General features: G+C 44.5%; 1 protein-coding gene across 1 annotated transcript in view; it reads left to right on the forward strand.

The window, feature by feature from the left end:
* The window catches only part of KCTD3 (potassium channel tetramerization domain containing 3), a 96,678-nt gene that overhangs the window by 10,662 nt on the left and 61,783 nt on the right, over positions 1-24,233 (forward strand). The window contains exons 2-4 of the mRNA XM_068232880.1: positions 4,147-4,200; positions 7,217-7,262; positions 23,200-23,273. Coding sequence (XP_068088981.1) covers positions 4,147-4,200; positions 7,217-7,262; positions 23,200-23,273 — 174 coding nt within the window. The remainder of the gene's footprint in view (positions 1-4,146; positions 4,201-7,216; positions 7,263-23,199; positions 23,274-24,233) is intronic.

The following is a 24,233-nucleotide window of genomic DNA, read 5'->3' on the forward strand; positions in this document are numbered from 1 at the left end:
GCTCATTCTAGAGTGCCTCTTTAAAGAACAAGCGACACCCATGCTAACCTAGAAATAAAAATTACATATATAAGTAGATAAATACTACTTCTACTTACATAACAGATGTATTGTGCTATCCACGTAATGATTCCTGTGAATTTTATAAGGGAAGAGCAGAATATCCTATTCTAGGCAGTGGCCATCTTGCCAAGCTAATGCTGACATCATATCCTCCCTGACTCTTGTTTCCCATCCTCCCTTCTCTTGCTCATTGTGTATTCATTAGCTGCCCTTCTCCCAGAGTCTTCAGACACTCCCACTGATGTGTATACTAGGAACTGCACTGTCTATTTTTTTTATTTGCACATCCAATCACTGAGTCACCTCAGCCTTGCTTTGCTTGTAAACGCAAGTAATCAGAGGGTGTTTCTGATAAGCAGCTAGGCAGGGAAATAAATGGAAGAGGAGGAATATATTATAGATAAAAAGAACTCCCAGCATTCAACTCTTTGGCACTGTTTGGCACTAGGCCCGGTGCTCCTAAAGTATGTGATAACTCCAAACCATAACAGCAGAAAAAGTTTTGCAAGTTTTGAATGCAGGAATAGCATCTTTATCACGTAATACACTCAGACAAGTTGCTGTTGAAATGGGATTTTTATGACAATAACGCTTTAAAGAGTCAGAGATAATAGACAAAGATGTGCTGATACATGAGCCGTTGGTGATGCAGGAATGATGAACCCCAGTGAGATAGTAGCAGGAAAGGATCAGTGTGACAGTGTATGAGAATAGAGATGAGTCACCGGCTGTAATTGGAGTAGCCGGGTGGCACAGGAGCAGCTGTGGATCGATGACAGTAACCCTATAGGAAGGCATATCGGCTGTGAAATAACTAAGCGTATACTGATCAGCCAGAGCATCACAACCACTGACAGGAGAAGTCAGTAACATTTATCTCACTTCAGTGGAATTTACCTGAAGTGAGAAGGATATGAAGGCTGACATATTTATTTTAAAGTGGACCTGAACTCTTGCACTGAAGAGAAGGAAAACAGAGAAATGCACCCTGTATGTATTAAGAGAGTTTAGCCCGTCTAATCCCCCCTCATTTGTGTCTAGTTGTAATTTGATCTCTCCTGTGTCTCCTGACTGCCATGGCAGATAAGCTTTTTTGAAAGCACAGGATGTTAACCTCCCTGGCGGTAAGCCTGAGCTGAGCTCGGACTATGCCGCGCAGGGAGATATCTCAGCCCCTGGTGGGGCGATTTTCACCATGTAAAGTGCTGTGCGTGCAGCTAGCACTTTGCTAGCTGTGCGCACAGCTTGATCGCCGCCGCTCTGCGGCGATCGCCCGCACGCAGCGGCAGAAGAGGGCCCCCCCCGCCAGAGCTCTGCGCTGCCCGGACCAATGAGTCTCGGGCAGCACTATGGGCTGGATTGAGTGCGCCTGACGTCAGGACGTCGGCTGACGTCCATGACGTCATGCCGATCGTCGCCATGGCGACAGGAGAAGCCAAACAGGGGAACGCGTTATATACGTGCTCCCATGTTTGCTATTGTTGCCGGCGGCGATCGGACTAGAGGGCCACATGCGCCCTCTAGTGGTGTTTCATGTAGCTACCACTCTGGTAGCTTTACATGAAACAAAAACAAAAAAATTAAAAAAAAAGTTTTTTTGACCATTTGAAAAAAAAAAATTAACCGCCAGGGAGGTTAACAATGTGTGCTTCCATGAAAGCAGGAAGTAGAAACAGTGAAGATTTATTGCAGGATTTGTGTCAGCTGTAACGAAGCAATTGTATGTGGTGGAGCGCACCTCTATAGCTGTAGATGTGCCTGGTCGGTCTGTCAGCACAACAGACTCTCTTCAGATATGTAGAACAGGACCGGCACCATCTGTGCTCTTTTATTTGTTCATCAGAAGTCCAGTACAGCCTACATCCTGCCGCTGATATAGGCTGTACTTGACTTCTGATGAACAAATAAAAGAGCATTATACTACAGATGATGCCGGTCCTTTTCTACATATCATCTGTAACAAAGAAATGTTAGCTGTTGCTTATCTTTTAGAGCAGAAAGGAAGTTCTGGGTTCAGGTCGCTTTAGGCTAGATACACACCGGGACGTTGCGTTATAGTGGACGTTATGGTCGCATAACGTCCCCTAACGCAACGCCTGCCGGTGTTGGTAGAGGACGTTGAGTGAGCCGCGTTAAGCGGCTCTTTCCGCATTAGGGCAGTAAGAGTGGCGCTGATTGGCTGGCGGGACCACATGATGTGGAGTGAAACACTCCGCATCACGTGGTACCGCCAGCCAATCAGCGGCCACCAGTGAAGTGCATATTGAGTAGCCATGTGCGTGGCTACGTAGCGGCCTCTCCCCGCCTCCTCTCCGCCCCAACACTGAGCATGTGCAAACAGTCTAACGCGGCTTAAGCCGCTGGAACGCTATAGTATGCTGCACGTTCTGAAGAACGTGCAGCGTTACATGTAACGCAACGTGGGCAGTGTGAACAGCTCCATTGACTTTGTATTGCTGTGAGTTGGGGAGCGTTACCGGCTGCACTAATGTGCGCCTGTAACGTCCCTGTGTGGAAGCAGCCTTAAGCAATCAGTCCTGCTGATCTTTTGGCATCAGTAATGTCTGAATCACAAACCTGAAACAAGCATATGTGGCTAATCCTGTCAGACTTCAGGCAGAAATATTAGATCTGTATGCTTGTTCAGGGTCTATAGCTAACACTATTATTGGCAGAAGATTGTCAGGACTGCCAGGAAACCGGGATTGTTTAAAAGGAAATAAATGTCAGCCTCAGTCCAGATCTATACTGAGCAGTCCCCTCCTTCCAGATCTATACTTTTTTCCTTTTTCAAATACTATTTCAAATGTGTTATCTTCAGTGACAGCCTCATGCATAGCTCATTCTATCTGCCTGGACAAACAGTATATGGTCAGTTTTTTTGATTAGTGCAGCTGTTATTCCTCCAGAGTTGCAATACTTCTTGCTGTGGGCAGCTTATCACACATGCAAGGAGAGAGGCATTCACATATAGGACATACTTTATAGAAGACACTAAAAAGTGCAGGTTTCATACTTAAAAAATAATATGGTAGGTGCCTTCCAGGCCCTTTAAGACTTACACAGTTGGCTGAAAACTGAAATGGCAAGATGACCATCAGTAACTCTGCATTACAAAAAGATTTATGCAGCACGGATATGTCATAGCAATGACAGCCTCCTGCATAGCTCATTCTTTCTACCAGAACAGCCAGTATATGATGCACATGCCGAGATTAAATATTTCAGACAGAAAATTACATTGGGGTGAGGAAAGATTTTACAATGAGTAAACTCTGAAAACAATTAATAAATTAATATTGTAAAAAAAAAAAAGCAATTTTATTAATTGTTACGTTTTATTCCCTACAGTTTCTCTTTAATGTGACTTAAAGAGAATCTGTATTGTTAAAATCGCACAAAAGTAAACATACCAGTGCTAGGGGACATCTCCTATTACCCTCTGTCACAATTTCGCCGCTCCTCGCCGCATTAAAAGTGGTTAAAAACAGTTTTAAAAAGTTTGTTTATAAACAAACAAAATGGCCACCAAAACAGGAAGTAGGTTGATGTACAGTATGTCCACACATAGAAAAATACATTCATACACAAGCAGGCTGTAAACACCCTTCCTTTTGAATCTCGAGATCATTTGTATGTTTCTTTCCCCCTGCAGCTATCTTCCACTGAAGTGTAAGGCTGTTTCTTCCTGCAGAGTGCAGACAGCTGTGCCTGTATGTAATTCCTCAGTATGTGAAAGCCCAGCCAGCTCAGAGGAGGATTTATCCAGCTTGTAAAAGATAAGAGAGAAGAGAGAAGCTGCCCTACTCTAAATAATACACAGGCAGTGTGCAGAGAGGGGCCTGGAGGGGGGAGATGCATCACAGAACCACAACACTGAAGAACTTGGCAGCCTTCCAGACACAGGCTGACAAGTCTGACAAGAGAGAGATAAGTTGATTTATTACAGAGATGGTGATAGTAGAAAGTGCTGCAGTTAGCCAGAACACATTAGAATAGCTTTTGGAAGTTGTAGGATGATAAAAAACAGGATGCAATTTTTGTTACGGAGTCTCTTTAACTGAATGTTTTCTGTTGTTCCAGATTCAGTACATCAAGACAAACTCTCATGTGGATCCCAGACTCCTTCTTTTCCAGGTAAGCGGTCATTTGGTTGCTGCTTAGCTTCTGATTGGAGGAAGCTGGCGGAGGCGGGGAGAGCAGTGTGTAATGGGGAGGAGGAGGACACTGATTGACATGTGCAGGTAAGCATCAGGCTAGCGACAAGCAGATTGTCACTAGCCTGGTGCTATTTATCAGGGGGGACAGCAGAGGTGGGGGGTGGGAGGGGAGACTGGCAGCAGCAGCAGGATATGAGGCATGTCATTGTGCACAGAACATGCCTCTGTGTCCGATTAACCACTTGACCTCCAAAGGTTTTTAAAGATAATTGAAATGTATTTCGTTTTTCTATGGGAATGTGTATAATAGGGTATTTGGATGTGGTTTTAGTTTTTGGCCCCAAGATGGCGATACAGAGTTAGTGTGTTCTAAAAATAGAAACAGAACCAAGTGTGTGTTTGTTTATATTTGTGTAAACACAGGGGATACTCTTAGGCCCCGTTCACATCACAAACGCGGATGGCCATGCGTGCGGAACGCAACGCGTACGAACGCACACCATCCGCGTTTGTGTGCGTTGCGTGGCTGATCCCATCACTGAAAAGTGAATGGGACAGCCACGCGTTTTTACAAAAAATGCGTGCAGCATGCGTTCCCGGACCGCACAGGTCCGGAACGCATGCAGTGTGAACATCAGACATTGCACTCTATGCAATGTCTGATGTCGTGCGTGTCGGCCACCTGCACGCGTTTCCAAAACGCGGCTGGAAACGCGTGCAGTGTGAACGGGGCCTTATCTGGTGGTGGTAAAGTAGTTTAATATTTAAAAAATCCACCTCGGATTCTCTTTAAAGGAAATCTAATACGTTTCCATTGTAGCGTGACATTTTTTGCCTGCAAAAAATCGTATAAGATTTTTCTGCTTGGTGAAAATTCGCATGTAAATTTGTACGCGTTCTTTTGCGAATTTTCATACGTGAAAATTCGCATTAGTTAAATATACATAATCTGCCATAATCTGCCTAGTAACAGCTTTGTCATGACTGCTGACAACTTCCTGTAACCATGGATCTAATGCAAATTTTCGTGCAAATAACGCAAAAATTCACTCAGAAGTCACCCCCTGTCTCTGACTGTGCCCACTTGCAAACTAAAGCCCCACCCACTTTCGAAAAAATTACTTGGCAGTGTTTAATAGTGCAGAGAGAGCTCTGCCACCCCGTCCTAAAATGCTGTGTGCAGCCTGTATGTCGGCGACTGACAGGACTCTGCAGCTGCATAGCTCATCCGTAATCTCCTCCACACTGCCAGCCTGTATGTTATCTGTGCCTGTGTGTCAGCGACTGACAGGACTGCAGCTGCACAGCTCATCCGTAGTCTCCTCTGTACTTCACACTGTCAGTCTGCATGTTATCTGTGCCTGTGTGTCAGCAACTGTCAGGACTGCAGCTGCACAGCTCATCCGTAATCTCCACACTACCAGCCTATATGTTATCTGTGCCTGTGTGTCAGCAACTGTCAGGACTGCAGCTGCACAGCTCATCCGTAATCTCCACACTGCCAGTCTGTATGCTATCTGTGCCTCTGTGTCAGCAACTGACAGGACTGCAGCTGCACAGCTCATCATAGTTTCCTCTGTACTTTACACTGACAAGCTTGTATGCTATCTTTGCCTGTGTGTCAGCGACTGACAGGAATGCAGCTGCACAACTCATCCACAGTCTCCTCTGTACTTCACACGGCCAGCCTGCATGTTATCTGTGCCTGTGTGTCAGCGACTGACAGGACTGCAGCTGCACAGCTCATCCATTGTCTCCTGTACTTCACACTGCCAGCCTGCATGTTATCTGTGCCTGTGTGTCAGCGACTGACAGGACTGCAGCTGCACAGCTCATCCATTGTCTCCTGTACTTCACACTGCCAGCCTGCATGTTATCTGTGCCTGTGTGTCAGCGACTGACAGGACTGCAGCTGCACAGCTCATCCACAGTCTCCTCTGTATTTCACACTGCCAGCCTGTATGTTATCTGTGCCTGTGTGTCAGCGACTGTCAGGACTGCAGCTGCACAGCTCATCCATTGTCTCCTGTACTTCACACTGCCAGCCTGTATGTTATCTGTGCCTGTGTGTCAGCGACTGTCAGGACTGCAGCTGCACAGCTCATCCATTGTCTCCTCTGTACTTCACACTGTCAGTCTGCATGTTATCTGTGCCTGTGTGTCAGCAACTGTCAGGACTGCAGCTGCACAGCTCATCCGTAATCTCCACACTGACAGCTTGTATGCTATCTGTGCCTGTGTGTCAGCGACTGGCAGGACTGCAGCTGCATAACTCGTCCGTAGTCTCCTCTGTACTTCACACTGCCAGCCTGTATGTTATCTGTGCCCTGTGAGAGGCTTCCAGATATCCAAGTCCTTCTGTGCTGAGAGACTAGGTTGTCCATTTCCAAGCTCTATAAAAGTTATTGCTGGATGTCCTGAGTATACAGAATTTTGAACTCTTATCAAATATCTAGCTTTCAAAGCTCTCCAATCCCCCCTCCCCTACACACACACACACACACACACACACACACACACACACACACACACACACACACACACACACACACACACACACACACACACACACACACACACACACACACACACACACACACACACACACACACACACACACACACACACACACACACACACACACACACACACACACACACACACACCACACCACACACCTCTCCTCACTTGTTTTCAAATACCAACCCAACCTCAGATCTGCACATGAGCTACTTTTGACCTCCTCCTGGTTTTAACCTCCAATTCTGTATTTTGTTGCAGTGTCCATATATTGGTGCACACCATTGTCTGTATCATTATTTACCCCATGTTTGTTTTTCTAACTTCGTACAGCGCCACGGAATATGTTGGCGCTTTATAAATCAGTACTACTACTAATAATAATGTATAAATATCTATGCTCCCAGTCCCCACTATTTGTTTTGTACTGTGTACAGCTATATAAATAAATACAAAATCTGTTTGTGTTGCAGTTTACTGAGCGGGAGAATTTCAACACTACGAGATGAGACCGGAGCTGTAAGTAATGCATGGTCCAGGGTTTGCACAGCAGTATTTTTGCCAAGGAAATCCATATCTGATTCCTGCTGGTGTATAGCAGTATTGCTGAGCTGGAGTCCTCTGTGAATCCAGTACTTTCAAATGGCCCAGGTCCAAGCCGCATACAATTGCATTAAATATGCATGCAAGCAGGAATAAGTATCTCATTGATCATCCCTGTAGGTGTCTTCAGTGTTCAGATGGGTGACCTCCGGCCCGGACATACTACAGGATCTTCTCAAAAAATTAGCATATTGTGATAAAGTTCATTATTTTCTGTAATGTACTGATAAACATTAGACTTTCATATATTTTAGATTCAACTACACACAACTGAAGTAGTTCAAGCCTTTTATTGTTTTAATATTGATGATTTTGGCATACAGCTCATGAAAACCCACATTTCCTATCTCAAACAATTAGCATATTTCATCCGACCAATAAAAGAAAAGTGTTTTTAAAACAAAAAAAGTCAACCTTCAAATAATGATGTTCAGTTATGCACTCAATACTTGGTCGGGAATCCTTTTGCAGAAATGACTGCTTCAATGCGGCGTGGCATGGAGGCAATCAGCCTGTGACGCTGCTCAGGTGTTATGGAGGCCCAGGGTGCTTCGATAGCGACCTTAAGCTCATCCAGAGTGTTGGGTCTTGCGTCTCTCAACTTTCTCTTCACAATATCCCACAGATTCTCTATGGGGTTAGGTCAGGAGAGTTGGCAGGCCAATTGAGCACAGTAATACCATGGTCAGTAAACCATTTACCAGTGGTTTTGGCACTGTTAGCAGGTGCCAGGTCGTGCTGAAAAATGAAATCCTCTCCATAAAGCTTTTCAGCAGATGGAAGCATGAAGTGCTCCAAAATCTCCTGATAGCTAGCTGCATTGACCCTGCCTTTGATAAAACACAGACAGTAGACCAACACCAGCAGCTGACATGGCACCTCAGACCATCATTGACTGTGGGTACTTGACACTGGACTTCAGGCATTTTGGCATTTCCCTCTCCCCAGTCTTCCTCCAGACTCTGGCACCTTGATTTCCGAATGACATGTAAAAGTTGCTTTCATCCGAAAAAAGTGCTTTGGACCACTGACCAACAGTCCAGTGCTGCTTCTCTGTAGCCCAGGCCAGGCGCTTCTGCCGCTGTTTCTGGTTCAAAAGTGGGTTCATGCTTCCATCTGCTGAAAAGCTTTATGGAGATGAAGATTTTATTTTTCAGCACAACCTGGCACCTGCTCACAGTGCCAAAACCACTGGTAAATGGTTTACTGACCATGGTATTACTGTGCTCAATTGGCCTGCCAACTCTCCTGACCTGAACCCCATAGAGAATCTGTGGGATATTGTGAAGAGAAAGTTGAGAGACGCAAGACCCAACACTCTGGATGAGCTTAAGGCCGCTATCGAAGCATCCTGGGCCTCCATAACACCTGAGCAGTGCCACAGGCTGATTGCCTCCATGCCACGCCGCATTGAAGCAGTCATTTCTGCAAAAGGATTCCCGACCAAGTATTGAGTGCATAACTGAACAGAATTATTTGAAGGTTGACTTTTTGTGTTTTAAAAACACTTTTCTTTTATTGGTCGGATGAAATATGCTAATTTTTTGAGATAGGAAATTTGGGTTTTCATGAGCTGTATGCCAAAATCATCAATATTAAAACAATAAAAGGCTTGAACTACTTCAGTTGTGTGTATTTGAATCTAAAATATATGAAAGTATAATGTTTATCAGTACATTACAGAAAATAATGAACTTTATCCCAAAATGCTAATTTTTTGAGAAGATCCTGTATGATGCACATGTGCCGTATTTCCACTTGGGCGCCTTACAGCCGCACTCCCTGGCAATGCCGTATGAGGGAAGCGTGGTCGCAAGGGGCCCAAGTGGACATATTGTGCATGTGCAGCACAGTCTGTCTGGGTCGGAGAATACCGACCGCTCCAAATAAGGAGACAATGTGGATCGGTAACGGAGAACGGAGGGAGATGGCAGGGCACAGGAAGTGGGATAAGCACCTCCACAACTCCACACACCACACACCGTCCTTTTTAAAAGGCAATTACCGCTAAGGTATCCTTTAAAGAGGAACTCCAGAGACAATAATGTAATTAAAAAAGTGCTTCATTTTTACAATAATTATGTATAAATGATTTAGTCTATGTTTGCCCATTGGAAAATCTTTTAAATCCCTGATTTACATTCTGACATTTATCACATGGTGACATTTTTACTGTTGGCAGGTGATGTAGCTGCTGCTTGCCTTTTTGGCAACAGCTATTTCCCACAATGCAACAAGGTTCACAGACAGGAAACTGCCAGGAGTACCAGGTTACTCAGAGTTTCTTGTGGGAGGGGTTTCACCACAATATCAGTCATACAGCGCCCCCTGATGGTCTGTTTGTGAAAAGGAATAGATTTCTCATGTAAAAGGGGGTATCCGCTACTGATTGGGATAAAGTTCAATTCTTGGTCGGAGTTTCTCTTTAAAGGACACCTGCAGTGAGAAGGATATGGAGGCTGCCATATTTATTTCCTTATTTAACAATGCAAATTACTTTCAGTTATATGCATGTTGAGATAAGCTTCATACCGTGGCTAAAAAAATAAATAAAAATAAAAAAAACTTCCCATAATCCTGTCTCTAATACTTATAGCCATAGACCCTGAACAAGCATGCAGATGTTTCTGACTGAAAAAGAGTCTGAAGTGAAAATTAAAAAGAAAAAAAAAGATACCTAAGGAGAGGGAAGGCTCTGGGTCCTGTAGTGCCTTCCTGTTCCTCTCCTGGTCCCCGCATTCCACTGCTGGCTCAACCCCCCGCCCTTAGCAGTCTCCGACCAATGGGTCAGAGACTGCTCTCTACTGCTGCGGCAGGCTTCGGCAGTCTTCAGGAGCCCAAGTGCTCCCAAAGATGGGTTGCTCCTTACTGCGCATGCGTGAGCACACTCTCACACACACTTGCACATGTGCAGTACAGAGCAGCCTGTCTTCAGGAGTACTTGAGAGCAGTCTCGGTCCCATCGGTCGGAGACTAACGGGGGAGCCAGTGGTAGAACGCGGGTCTATAGGAGGAACGGGAAGGTTCTATATTACCTTCCGTCTCCTTGAGGATTTCCTTCTGTCACAATTATTTATTTATTGTATTTATAAAGCGCCAACATATTACGCAGCACTGGACATTAGTTGAGGTTACAGACAATATTTAGGGGTTACATACAGCAATAAGACAGTACAGGAATACATGCAAACCAGATCACACAGCACAGTATGAGTACAAGGTAATGCTTAGTCAGTCACTGGATGGGAGCATGGAGATTAGGCGAGTTAGGTTCACTCAGATCCATAGGATGGGTTTACAGTAATGGAGGTGCATGATCAGGTAGGACACAAAAGGAGGAGGACCCTGCCCAAAGGCTTACAATCTAGAGGGAGAGGTAAGGACACGAAAGGTAGGGGACCAGAGTTCAGCTGTGGGTTTAGAGCACTTGTGAGGGGTAGTAGGTCAGAGTGAAAAGGTGAGTTTTTGAGGGCCTTCTTGAAGATGTTGAAGGAGGGGGCTGCCCTAATGGGTGGAGATGGGGAGTTCCATAGTGTTGGAGCAGCTCTTGAGAAGTCCTGGAGGCATGCATGGGACTGGGTGATGCGGGGGGCGATTAGACGAAGTTCATTGGAGCGGAGTGAGTGGCTAGGGGTGTACCTCTGAGTAAAATCGGAAATGTAGGTTGGACAGGTTTTGTGGACAGATTTGTAGGTCAGACACAGTGTCTTGAATCTGATTCTGGACTGGATAGGAAGCTGGAGTGCTTCACGGAGGGGATCCACCGTAGTGGAGCGATGGGAGGAGTGGATAATTCTGGCTGCCATATTTATGATGGACTGCAGCGGGGCTATTCGGGTCATAGGGAGACCAGACAGAAGGGCATTGCAGTAGTCAAGGTGGGAAATTATTAGGGCATGGATGAGGAGTTACATGTATGGCTATAGAAGCAGCTATGAATCATGTTTCCTGGAATTCTGAGTTTGGTGTTTTTATGAGAAATTACTCAAACGGCCAGTGGCCTAACTATAAATCCCCCCAACAAAACTTTGAAGCCCACCCAATGTTTACACCCTTCCCTTGCCTCCCCCTGGTGACCCTCACAGCGTGGGGGGCTCATTTTTCAAGAGACGTAAAACAGGTGTGGCCATCAGGCTCTTCACACCCATCACAAGTGTAGCCTTTAAAACACCTGATCTGAAGGATGGACTCCTATATCTGAGTGAAGTAGTATTTGGGCCCCCCTGCAGTCGCAGGGGCTGCTCCCCTCTAGTTACGCCCCTGCAAACGGCCTCATCCAAAATCATTTACTTGGGGCTTAAAAAGAGAAAGGAAACTTAGACAACTAAGCAGGTGCCACCTATGTGACAAAATATAGAAAATGAACCTCCCCATAAGGAAGGTGTTTTGCAGTTCCCCATCAGGTCCTCTGTATCCTCTCTGCATCCTGATTGGTTGTTTCCCAGAACGTCATTGGACAGCACCCCTGGTGAGACTTGTCTCCCTCCCAATTGTAGACAGGAACTGCAAAAGAAAAGATTTGCATAACAAATAGGCAGCCATACATGAGCCACTAGCTTACCATGAGTAACTCAGTTCAGTTTCCTGTCCCGGACGGGAATGCAGAGGAGAGGTCTCCAGGATGCTATCCATGACAGGTGGTCGGGGGCAACGTCTTTCAGGGCTCCAGGCATGCTGTACAGTGGACAGTCGGAGCCCTGCAGCGTGGAGGAGGCTTCTCCGTACGAGGCAGCAGAGATATAGCGCAGGCGCGCTTTCAGACCAAGGTACTTCCGGGTCAACCCGGAAGTCGTCACGCACGGCGTCCAGCGTGACTCTGATCGGGCGGCAGGGGCCGCGGCGGTGATTGCGAATCAGCAGCAGCTGATTCGCTGAGGTAATTTGCAAATAAGCGCGGCAGGGGCTGCGGGGATAAGTAGGTAATTACGCATAACAATTAAGCGGCAGGTGCCGCGACGAGGTAATCCAGAAATGAATTATGCTAATGGGCTAGTCAGCTGAGCCCTGTTGTTCATGTGATTCTTTATTTAATCTTTTTCCCTGTCTCACTCTGGTGGTTTATGTGAGCATGGAGGACGCTTCTGGGTCAGCTCCTGCGCAGTCTGCCAGGCCAGCCCAAGATTCCTCTCTGGCAAGTACAATGAAATATAAATATGCAGTGTGTATATGTATATATGTGTGTACTAGAGAGGGTGCTAATGGTTGGCTTATTATTATGTTTTATAGCCTGAAAAACATGAACAGCCTGAAAAACATGATAAAACTGACAAGGGTCAGCATGGATCAAGTGGATCTAGCAAATCTGCGAAGAAATGTGCCATTTGCTTCACTCGCTTGTCATCCTCATCCTCTAAAAAGTTGTGCCAGGATTGTACAAATAAACTTGTTAAAGATGAATCCCCTGTCATATTTAAAGATCTGATGGGTTGGATGCGGGCAGAAATGTCTTCAGCAATCAAAGAAATTAAAGATTCTGCTATTTCGTCTCAAGCTGTAGCCCCCAACCCTGCTGATATGCCTGGCCCTAGCAGTGACGCTACTGTTATGCCTATCAATATTGTGTCTTCTCCTATTCCGGCAGCACGTATTCCTGTGCAGGCTAGGAGAAGTAGGGAGAGTGATATAGAGGGCTCAGAACTCTCTGAAGGGGAAATATCTGCATTAGAAGAGATATCTGAGGGTGAAGAGATGGAAAAAGCTGAAAAACCACAGAAATTTGCTTTTTCCCCAGATTTAATGAAAGATCTCCTAACCTCCATGCATGAAACAATGGGTATTATATCAGAGCAAAAACCCCTGACACCCCTGGACCAGATGTATGAGGGTTTGGCGGACCCCCAATCCAGATTCATTCCGGTCCATTCTACTCTTAAATCTATGATTAAGAAAGAATGGGAAAATCCTGAGAAAAGGGCCTTTTGGCCCAAATCTTTATCTAAGCGCTACCCTTTTGCCCAGGATGACCAGGCTTGTTGGGGTCCTCCGCCAAAGCTGGATCCTTCTTTTTCCAGGGTGTCAAGAAAATCAGACCTAATGTTTGAAGACTTCGGTAACCTAAAAGATCCAATAGACAAAAAGATGGATAATGTTTTGCGCAGGGCTTGGGAGTCTGCTTCATTAACTTTTAAACCGGCAGTGGCATCAACGGAAGTTAGTCGTTCTCTGAAGACTTGGCTATCAGACTTGCAGTTTAAAATTGCTAATGGCGTTTCTAGGGAAGAAATTCTTAACGACTTTCCTAAAATTACGAATGCCTCAAATTACATGGTTGATGCGGCAGATGATACAGTAAAGTTGGCAGCCCGAACCACGGCATTAGTAAACTCAGCTAGAAGAGGAGTTTGGGTTAAGACCTGGAATGGGGATACTTCATCAAAATCTAAGCTTTGTGGTATCCCCTGTGAAGGCAATCTGCTGTTCGGTTCAAGGCTGGACGATACACTGGATCGTACGGCGGATAATAAAAAGAATTTCCCAAGGAAGCGCCCCTTTCAGAATAAGCGGCCATTTCGGGCCCCCGCCAAAAATGAAGCGGATAATAAATCTTCCAGGGGTAGAAGATGGGCTCCTTATAGACAACAAAGACCCCCCAATACCTCTACTAATACCAAAAAGACAGGCAAGCAATGACGCCATCATTCCAGTGGGGGGGAGAATCGCCAACTATTTCGAAAGATGGCAACAACTATTCAACAATCAGTGGTTACTGAATATAATATTAGAAGGTTACAGTATAGAGTTCGAGCAGCCTCCCCCTCAAAATTTTGTCTTAACCCCTTGTCCAAAAGACCCATCTTTAAGAATAGCCCTTCAGTCAGAAATAAGATCACTTCTTCAGAAAAGGGTAATTCGTCAGGTTCCAGCATGTCAAAAAGAACAGGGATTCTACTCCCCAGTCTTCCTGGTGAAGAAGCCTCAAGGAACCTATCGATTTATTCTAAACCTAAAGAAACTGAATCTGAGGGTCAAATACAGAAAGTTCAGGATGGACAATATTCGATCTGTAGTTCATCTCTTACAGAAGGACGACTTCTTGGCATCCCTAGACCTGAAGGATGCATATCTACATCTGCCAATCCACTTATCCTGCCAACAGTACCTAAGGTTCGCCGTGTGGATGGAAGGAGAGGTAAGACATTTTCAATTTAATGCCTTACCTTTCGGTTTATCTTCAGCTCCATGGCTATTCACCAAGGTTATGTCTGAGGTACTAGCCCTTCTCAGGTTAAGACAGATTAATATTGTCGGTTACCTTGATGATTTTTTATTATGGGGGTCTTCTGAGAAATCCGTTTTTGATCAGATATCTACAACTTTGAGCCTCTTCCAGGACTTGGGTTGGTTGATTAATTGGGAAAAGTCTGTCCTAGTCCCTTTCCAATCCTTAGAGTTTTTGGGTTTCATTATTTCTACTAGAAAGGAGAAATTGTTGTTACCTGATAGGAAGATCAGTGCTATTCTTAATAATGTTCTCTCGTTTCAGAAATTGAGAAGCATATCGCTAAGGAAAGCTATGGCACTTCTAGGTCTTCTAACTTCTTCCTTTTCGGCAATCCAGTGGGGGCAGTTCCATGCAAGATTCCTACAGATGTGGATACTAAGATCTTGGAACAGGTCTCTGACGGCTCTAGACAAGAAAATCGTCATTCCACAAAGTACAAAGGCTTCTCTGCTTTGGTGGCAACAGCTGGATCATCTGTCTCCAGGTCGTCTGTGGAGTTTTCCTCAGCAGAATACAATTACAACCGACGCCAGTTTATGGGGCTGGGGAGCCCACTTCAATTCTCTACCGGCTCAGGGAGCCTGGAGTATGACGATCAGTTCACAGTCATCAAACAACAGAGAACTGCAAGCAGTGTGACAGGCTTTACTACATTTCGGGCCCTTAATCAAGAACTCTCATGTGAAGATAAGGACAGACAACCAGAGTGTGGTGGCTTTCCTAAACAAACAAGGGGGTACGAGGAGTCAATCCTTATGGCAAAAGACGACGAAGATCCTATTTTGGTCAGAAAGAAATCTCTCATCCTTAACAGCGACACACTTAAAGGGAACCTCAAACCAACTGGCAGACTACCTCAGCAGGAAGAGGTTGGATGCGAACGAATGGTCATTAGATCAGGAAATATTTCAGCAGGTGACGTTACAGTGGGGCTGCCCAAACATAGACTTGTTTGCAAGGAGGGTGAATACAAAATGCCAACAATTTTGTGCCCTGTTTCCAGAGGACCTACCATGGAAAGTAGATGTCTTCTCGATCAATTGGGGAGAAGTAATGATGTATGCATTTCCTCCAGTTCCGTTGCTAGCACGAGTGATAAAGAAGATTATACAGGACAAGGCTCGAGTAATCTTAATAGCTCCACTGTGGCCAAAAAGACCATGGTTCACGTCACTGAGGGCACTAGCAGTAACAGATCCAATAATATTTCCTCCTCTACCACACTTGCTATCTCAGGGTCCAGTATGGCATCCGAATTTAGACAGGCTTCACCTTTCAGCTTGGAACCTGAATGGGGCATCCTGAAGTCCAAAGGGTTTTCAGATGAGCTATCAGAAACTTTGATACAAAGTAGGAAGAAGGTGACTCGAAAAATATACCAAAAAGCCTGGAGAATATTTAACGACTGGTGTATGGAAAGATCCTTTAACAATACATCTCTTAAGTCCGTATTGGAATTTCTTCAGTGTGGATATAAGAAGGGTCTTAGTATCAGCACCCTGAAGGTACAGGTATCTGCTCTGAGCGTATTTTTAGAAAGACGGCTGGCAGAAGATTTAATTGTACGTTTTTTTCAAGCTTTAAAGAGACTTAAGCCAGCAATTAAAACTAATGTACCTGCTTGGGATTTAAACATTGTTTTACAGGGTTTGTGTGAGGCTCCGTTTGAGCCATTAGCACAAATTTCAGACAAATTTCTTACCTTAAAGACCATTTTCCTGTTGGCCATTACTTCAGCCAGGAGAATAGGTGAATTACAATCGTTATCTATTAGAGAACCTTACTGCACCATTTCGGAGGATAGAATAACATTGCGACCTGATGCAGCCTTTCTACCCAAGGTAGTTTCCTCATTTCACAGAAATCAGGAGATCTTCCTACCCTCCTTTTGCGAGAATCCTAGTAATGATAAGGAAAGGAAACTTCATTTCCTTGACGTAAGGAGATGTCTCATACACTACATGGAAAGAACAGGTCCCTGGAGGAAAACTGACGCGATGTTCACCCTATTTGCTGGAAAACAAAGAGGCAACAAAGCTTCCAAGGCAACGCTGGCACGATGGATCAAACAGGCTATTACATCGGCATATCAGGTTCAGGGGAAGCATTTAAGTTCTCAAATTAGAGCTCATTCCACAAGGGCAATATCAACCTCCTGGGCAGAGAGGGCAGGGGCATCTATAGAACAGATATGCAGAGCTGCTACCTGGTCAAGTCAGAACACTTTTGTGAAACATTATCGCCTAAACATCTCGGCTGCAGCAGACTTATCATTCGGAAGAAAGGTGCTGCAGGCAGTGGTCCCTCCCTAGAGCCTATATCTTGTACATCGTCTCACCAGGGGTGCTGTCCTATGACGTTCTGGGAAAGACAACTTTACTTACGGTAACGTCTTTTCCAGTAGTCAGAAGGACAGCACCCCTGCAACCCGCCCTTCTTTTGGGTGGAATAATAATTATGTAAGTAAGCATCTATGAGGTCCGTGTCATCTTTTGTATTAACTGAGTTACTCATGGTAAGCTAGTGGCTTATGTATGGCTGCCTATTTGTTATGCAAATCTTTTCTTTTGCAGTTCCTGTCCACGATTGGGAGGGAGACAAGTCTCACCAGGGGTGCTGTCCTTCTGACTACTGGAAAAGACGTTACCGTAAGTAAAGTTGTCTTTTGTATTTCTGGTTGATATAGAAGGGATGATGTGTGTTACACTTCAGAGTAAGCCTGACACAGCTTGAGGAAGGACCTTGTCCGAAACGGCGTCTGTCGCTGCTATGGCTTTATCTATAAAAGAGCTATACATTACTGGCATGGTGCTGTGGATTCTTCGCATTAGATTTCTTTTGACTCATTTGGGCTATTTAGTCTTTCCACTTAAGCACACGACTTTCCCCGTTGGGTGCTTGTCTACCTGGTATCTATAAGGAAAGTCTGTAAATGAGATGGGCCATTTGGGGGAGGGGGGGTTTGACGGGTGACAGGCACTACTTACCTTAGGGGGGCTGCTCCCTAACCCCACCATCTGTATTGCAGAAAGAAATGGCAGCGCTTCCAAACAGACGCTGCACCTGAATTGACTACCTGCACAAGTATGCAGAGCTCGAATAACGGGCAGATTACACACCTTGCATTCAAAACAGGTACAGTAAAGGAGGGCGTTAGCTTCAGCATAAGTTGTGCACAAATTATCCCTACAAGACTCTCCCACGGCGGTGACGGGCCCCCATGGGAGAGAACCTAACCACTAGTCTAACAGTGAAGCATATCAAATAGTGAAGCCACACCTCTAACCACGCCCCCACCACCTCTCACCACGCATATCCCTAAAAATTCATAAGAAAATTGTAATTATCATTACTAATTTTTCTTCATATTAACATTTGAAATCAAGAAATACAGCAAACTCCCCGGGAACTGGCACCAGCCCGGAATAGCCTTACGCCAGATGCATGTGCTTTCCAGTTGCTTGTGCAAACCTTCTCCCCCCCGCAAATTAGTTACCGAGGCTCCAGCGATGGCTATCGGTCTCCCTGAACCTCATCGTGGGCTCTGATTGGCTTTCTGGCTTCCCCAGTGTACGGAACCCAGAGTGTCAGCTGACCCGCATCATGTGACAGTCTGGCTTCCGTACACAGATGCTGGAAACTGCTATGAGCCCGCGAGCAGATTCAGGGAGACTGCCAGCCATCGCTGGAGCCTCGGTAAGTAGTTTTAAGCCTGCCAGCCCCCTCAAAAGCCCCCCAAATGAGGCCCTGCTATCCTACAGGCATGCCTGTTAGTTGAGACTTCCGGTTTTCTGAATTCCGGATAACCGGGTACTTTGCTCTATATCAATTTAAAGGAGGGGAATAAAGTTTGGAGTCAATTTAACACATTTTTCAGTAGGAAAACGCATACCGGTATACAGTATTTACACAGATCTGTCCATCAGTCCTGAAAGAGGGACAAATGAGCAGGAAAAAGGGACAGAGGGATTGGGTTCCCAAAGAGTGACTGTCCCTCCGAAAGTGGGATAGTTGGGAACTATGGCATGCGTGCGTGTAAACACAGCGCTTTGCCTGCATGTTTTATTTTGCATCAGCATTTTTTTCTTGTGTTGATCTCAATACAATACAATACAATAACATTTCTATAGCGCTTTTCTCCCATAGGACTCAAAGCGCTTAGGCTCTCTCAAATTCAGTAATTAGTAGGATGAAGTATTCACACAACAAAAGTTATATTTCTGCAAATGCCAGACTGAACAGGTGGGTTTTCAGTCTGGATTTAAACATGTCCAGGGATGGTGCTGTCCTGATCTGTTGAGGTAAGGAGTTCCAAAACGTAGGGGCAGCATGACAGAAGGCTCTGGGACCAAAAGTTTCCAAGTGGACTCTGGGTATGACTAGATTATTAGAACCTGTGGATCTGAGAATGCGGGAATTGCTACGCAGCTGTAACATATCTTTCATGTATCCAGGGCCTAGATTATTCAGGGATTTAAATGTCAGTAGGCCGATCTTGAATAGGACCCTTCATTCTATAGGTAGCCAGTGAAGGGAATGCAGGACTGGCGTTATGTGGCAGTGACGGGGTTGGTTGGTTAGCAGTCTGGCAGCAGTATTCTGTATCAGCTGTAGGCGGTACAAGACCTTTTTTGGAAGGCCAGTGTAGAGAGCATTGCAGTAGTCCAGTCGGGATGTGATGAAGGCGTGGACTAAGGTTGGCAGAATCTTCTGGGGGTATGAGGTGCTTGATTTTTGCAATGTTCTTCAGGTGAAAATAGGATGATTTCACCACAGCAGAGATTTGAGTTCTGAAGTTTAAATCCCCATCAATTAGAACTCCCAGGCTACGCACATGATCAGAGCTGCGTAGATCCGTGCCTCCTATTCCCAGTGGTGAAGACTGCAAGTTAAGTTGTTTTGTTATCATGCTCTGCCCTCCAATCAGAAGGACTTCAGTTTTGTCTGCATTTAGTTTCAGCCAGTTGTCATTCATCCATTGCTGTAGTTCACGTAAGCAGGCGTTTTTATAGTTAGAGTTGGGTCTGTTACACCAGGCTTGAAGGAAAGATATAGTTGGGTGTCGTCTGCATAGCAGTGGTATGTCAGGCCATGTTTTTGGATTAGTTTTCCCAACGGTAGCATGTAAATCGTGAAAAGCAGGGGAGAGAGGATTGAGCCCTGGGGCACCCCATACTTAAGTGTTACAGGGGTGGACAGGAAGGGCCCCATAGACACTTTGTGGGTTCTGCCACTCAAGAAGGATTGGAACCACTGAAGTACTATGCCATCAATGCCGCAGTATTCCTGTAGCCTGTTTATCAAGATGTCATGGTCAACTGTGTCAAAGGCTGCAGAAAGGTCTAGCAGTATGAGGATCGAGCACTCTCCTCTGTCTCTTGCCATGAGCAGGTGGTTGCATATTTGGATGAGGGCAGTTTCAGTGCTGTGGTGTTTCCTGAAGCCAGACTGGAATGGGTCATAACTGTTATTTTGTAGGATTCTGGCTTCTAGCTGGAGGTATACAGCTTTTACAATTAGCTTGCCCAGAAAGGGGAGGTTAGAGACAGGTCTGTAGCTGGTCATTGCATCTGGGTCCAGGGAGGGTTTTTTGAGGAGAGGCCTGATGATTGCTTCCTTCAGTAAAGCAGGAAATATCCCTGATTGTAAGGAACAGTTAACAATTTTGAGGAATACCGGTACAAACAGGTCGGAGCAGTTTACGTTGTCTCTGCTAATGGTCTTTGGCGCTATATTAGGCTCAGATGCTGTAAGTTGGATGGCGGACCTTTTAGCGGAGACTTTGTCTGTGAAGAAATGGGCAAATTGGTCACAGAGGTCCTTTGAAGACTCGATATTAAGTGTTGTCTTTGACATGTGTGGGTTTTATAAAATGCAAACAGAATGCAACATTGTAGTGCAAATACTTTTTGGCAGCCAAACAGATTGATATGCACAGTGTGAAAGATGAATCTAACTTTTATTGCATTGGTTTAGAATATGGTAGGTTCTGTTCATTTAAGGACTCTGCTTCCACCTAGTGGATGACGTAGGAACTGCTTTGTTTCAGGGCAATGAAAAGACTGAATACTGTACATTGTCATTTCATTGTCGAGTCCTGAAATAAATTGCATAATATAAATATTATGTTAGTAATCAGCTGTTTGCTATGTACAGTATAATAAAATTTGTTATATACAGTATAATATATATTGGTCCATTTTCGGTAATTCAACAGAATTATTTGGATTTTGTTGACCAACCCTTGCCCATAGTTTAAAAAAAATATATATATATATATATATATATATATATATATATATATATATATATATATATATATATACATACAGGTTTGCGTCGTGTGGGTTTTTTTTTTTAATTAACTAATTGTGCTATACTGAAATCCTTTAGTGTACCAAAGCTTTAGATGAAAACTTCCTGTTCTGAGCTTAATGGGATACTGTAGGGGGGTCGGGGGAAAATGAGCTGAACTTACCCGGGGCTTGTAATGGTTCCCCGCAGACATCCTGTGCCCCCACAGCCACTCACTGATGCTCCGGCCCCACCTCCAGTTCACTTCTGGAATTTCAGTCTTTGAAGTCTGAAAACCACTGCGCCTGCGTTGCCGTGTCCTCGCTCCCGCTGAGGTCACCAAGAGTGCATAGCACAAGCCCAGTATGGTCTGTGCCTGCGCAGTATGCTCCTGGCGACATCAGCGGGAGCGTGGACATGGCAACGCAGGCGCAGTGATTTTCAGACTTCAAAGACTGAAATTCCAGAAGTGGAGGTGGGGCCGGAGCATCGGTGAGTGGCTGCACTGGCACAGGATGTCTGCGGGGGACCATTAGAAGCCCCAGGTAAGTTCAACTCATTTTTCCTCCGAACCCCCCCCCCCCCCCCCTACAGTATTCCTTTAAGTTTTTTTGTTTGTTTTTTCACAGTGGATCTCTGCTGTTCAAGTCTTTATTTTTTATCTGGTAAACAAGTAATAAGGATGCTATCCAGGCAATCCAAACGTTTAAATCACTATTACTTTTCTTCTCCATAAACCATCATTTTCCGGTTTACGTGACTCTTATTTGGTACACACAAAATTTGGTAAACACAAAGGAAGTTGCAGGGCATGCTGGGTTGTCCTTTTTTGCTTCTCTACTTAGCCTCAGACTTAACTAATGCAGCCTGATTGGCTGAAGCCTCTTTCCCTTCTGTTTCCCCTCCCACACCTCTATTCCTCGCTGATTAGCCAATATTTCTCATGCTGAGACAATGCACTTTCTATAGTTAAGGGCGGGCAATGCATCACAATCAGGCAGAGGAGCGAAATTACATCAAGATTGGCTTCAAAATTGCCACAGGTAAAATGAAAAATGCTAAGAAGGTTTTCTTCTTCTTTTTTTCTGTAGAAAAATTACTAAAATCAAAATGTAGACAGTCCAATTTTTCTGTTATGTAAGTAGAGCAAGTATTTATTTACTTATGTATGTGGTGTTTTTTTTCTGAGATACAGCTCCTCTTTAACTTACCCAAGTTACCACCTCTCACAACTGCATTGTAAGTTGTTTTCCATCCTTCAGTCTGTGAAGAAGGGTGGAAGTGTCAGTCAGGGCTCGTTTCCACTATCGCGAATCTGCATGCGTCCAACGCATGCAGATTCGCACATGTAATGCAAGTGGATGGGCCTGTTTCCACTGTAGCGTTGTTGAGGTGCGTTTTTTTCAGCGGTAAAAAAACGCACAAAAGAGCCAACGAATTCGCCTGCGAGTGGAATGCATGCGAATCGCCGCTAATGTATTTAATAGGAAATTCGCATGCGGCTATGGTATGCGAATTTTCATGCGAATTCGCATGCGAATTCGCATAGGTGCCAATGTAATTCAAACAGGCAGTGACATGGTTAATTTCGCATATACCCTCACCTATGCGAATTCGCATGCGAATTCGCGGCAAAAAACGCGCAAAAATTCGCATCCGCATGCTAATTCATGGAATTTCAACAGCGGTGGAATCCAGGCGATTCTGCACCGCAATAGTGGAAACGAGCCTTTAGATGGAGAGCAGCAGAGACCTAGGTAAATTAACCCTCTCTGCTGCAGCCCTGCCCCCATTGTCCAGATTCGCGGTTCACAAAATTGTCCTGGCCCTACCCCTTGGAGACTCCCAGAGAGAGACTCCACAGTAGAGAAGATGAACTTACTTCTTCTATGTTGTGTAATAGCCGTGTGTATGGAATCAGGTTTTTAAGTGAAACTCACCCATAGCTTTTGTTTGACACCGTTGCTGAGTACAGGTACACTTTAAAGTGTTTTATTTCAGACAGGTCCTCTTTTCTAATACTCTTCCTGCCTTTACCGTCCAGCAGATGGTCTGTATTCTGCAGCGTAAGGATATTAAAGCTCTTAGCCTACAGCATTATCTTCAGATATACGGCTTTTCATTTGAAATTGTAATTATTTTTTTTCTTTTTCACCGAATATGTTAGAAGGTCGATTAACTTTACTGGCCCCTAAAATGTATGTTCAGAAAAACGAAGTCTTGCTTTATTGGTATTAGGCAAATGACCTCCTATCTGACACATGTGCGAGTTAATCCTGACTATTATGCTGTCACAGTAACGTTTTCGATTTTTATTCTCTGTTTTTCTTCTCAAAGATATTTATTGATCGAGATCCAACTGCTTTTGCACCTATATTGAATTTCCTTCGCACAAAGGAACTTGACTTAAGGTAAAATGTTTATTTGTGTCCTTATCTTATTACACTGCTATCTAAAATGTGAAATAAGGAACACCTTTGGTGTGTTGACAAAACTGAAATGAAGGGACCTATTTTCGTAGCTATAAAAATCTATAGGTTCGTTCTTAACCTGAATCTGTTCTTAAGTTGGAACACTGTGCCATCTCTGTCCCCTGTACCTCCCCTTTGCCTCCAGTGTCCCCCTCTGTGCCACCTCTGCCCCCTGTACCTGCGTATATAAAAGCCATTTTTTCTTTGAATATTTTACAATCGATTTTCTCAAAAACTGCAAGTCCAATTTGAAAAAAAAAATTTTTGGGCTTGTTCCCATAGAAACACGGAATCCATGCCGTTCGTATCGGCGGGTCGTTCGTAAGTCGGGGACTGCCTGTATTTATATCTTCAAATTAAGATTCAAGAAAACACGAGTTGAAAATAAACTGATGATAAACAATTGTATCTATCCTCCTCCTAAAAATTACCCTTTTCTTTTATTTTTCTTTTAGATTTGCCATAGTTTTATTTTTAAATCTACTTTTTAAGTTTTTACTCTTTCCTAGTCTCTGCTCAATATACAGTGGTTTGCAAAAGTATTCGGCCCCCTTGAAGTTTTCCACATTTTGTCATATTACTGTCACAAACATGAATCAATTTTATTGGAATTCCACGTGAAAGACCAACACAAAGTGGTGTACAAGTGAGAAGTGGAACGAAAATCATACATGATTCCAAACATTTTTTACAAATCAATAACTGCAAAGTGGGGTGTGTGTAATTATTCAGCCCCCTTTGGTCTGAGTGCAGTCAGTTATCCATAGACATTGCCTGATGAGTGCTAATGACTAAATATAGTGCACCTGTGTGTAATCTAATGCAGTACAAATACAGCTGCTCTGTGACGGCCTCAGAGGTTGTCTAAGAGATAGCATCCTAAGGTCATAGCCTAGTGAT

This window comes from Hyperolius riggenbachi, chromosome 4 (assembly GCF_040937935.1).
Source record: "Hyperolius riggenbachi isolate aHypRig1 chromosome 4, aHypRig1.pri, whole genome shotgun sequence".
Taxonomy (NCBI): domain Eukaryota; kingdom Metazoa; phylum Chordata; class Amphibia; order Anura; family Hyperoliidae; genus Hyperolius; species Hyperolius riggenbachi.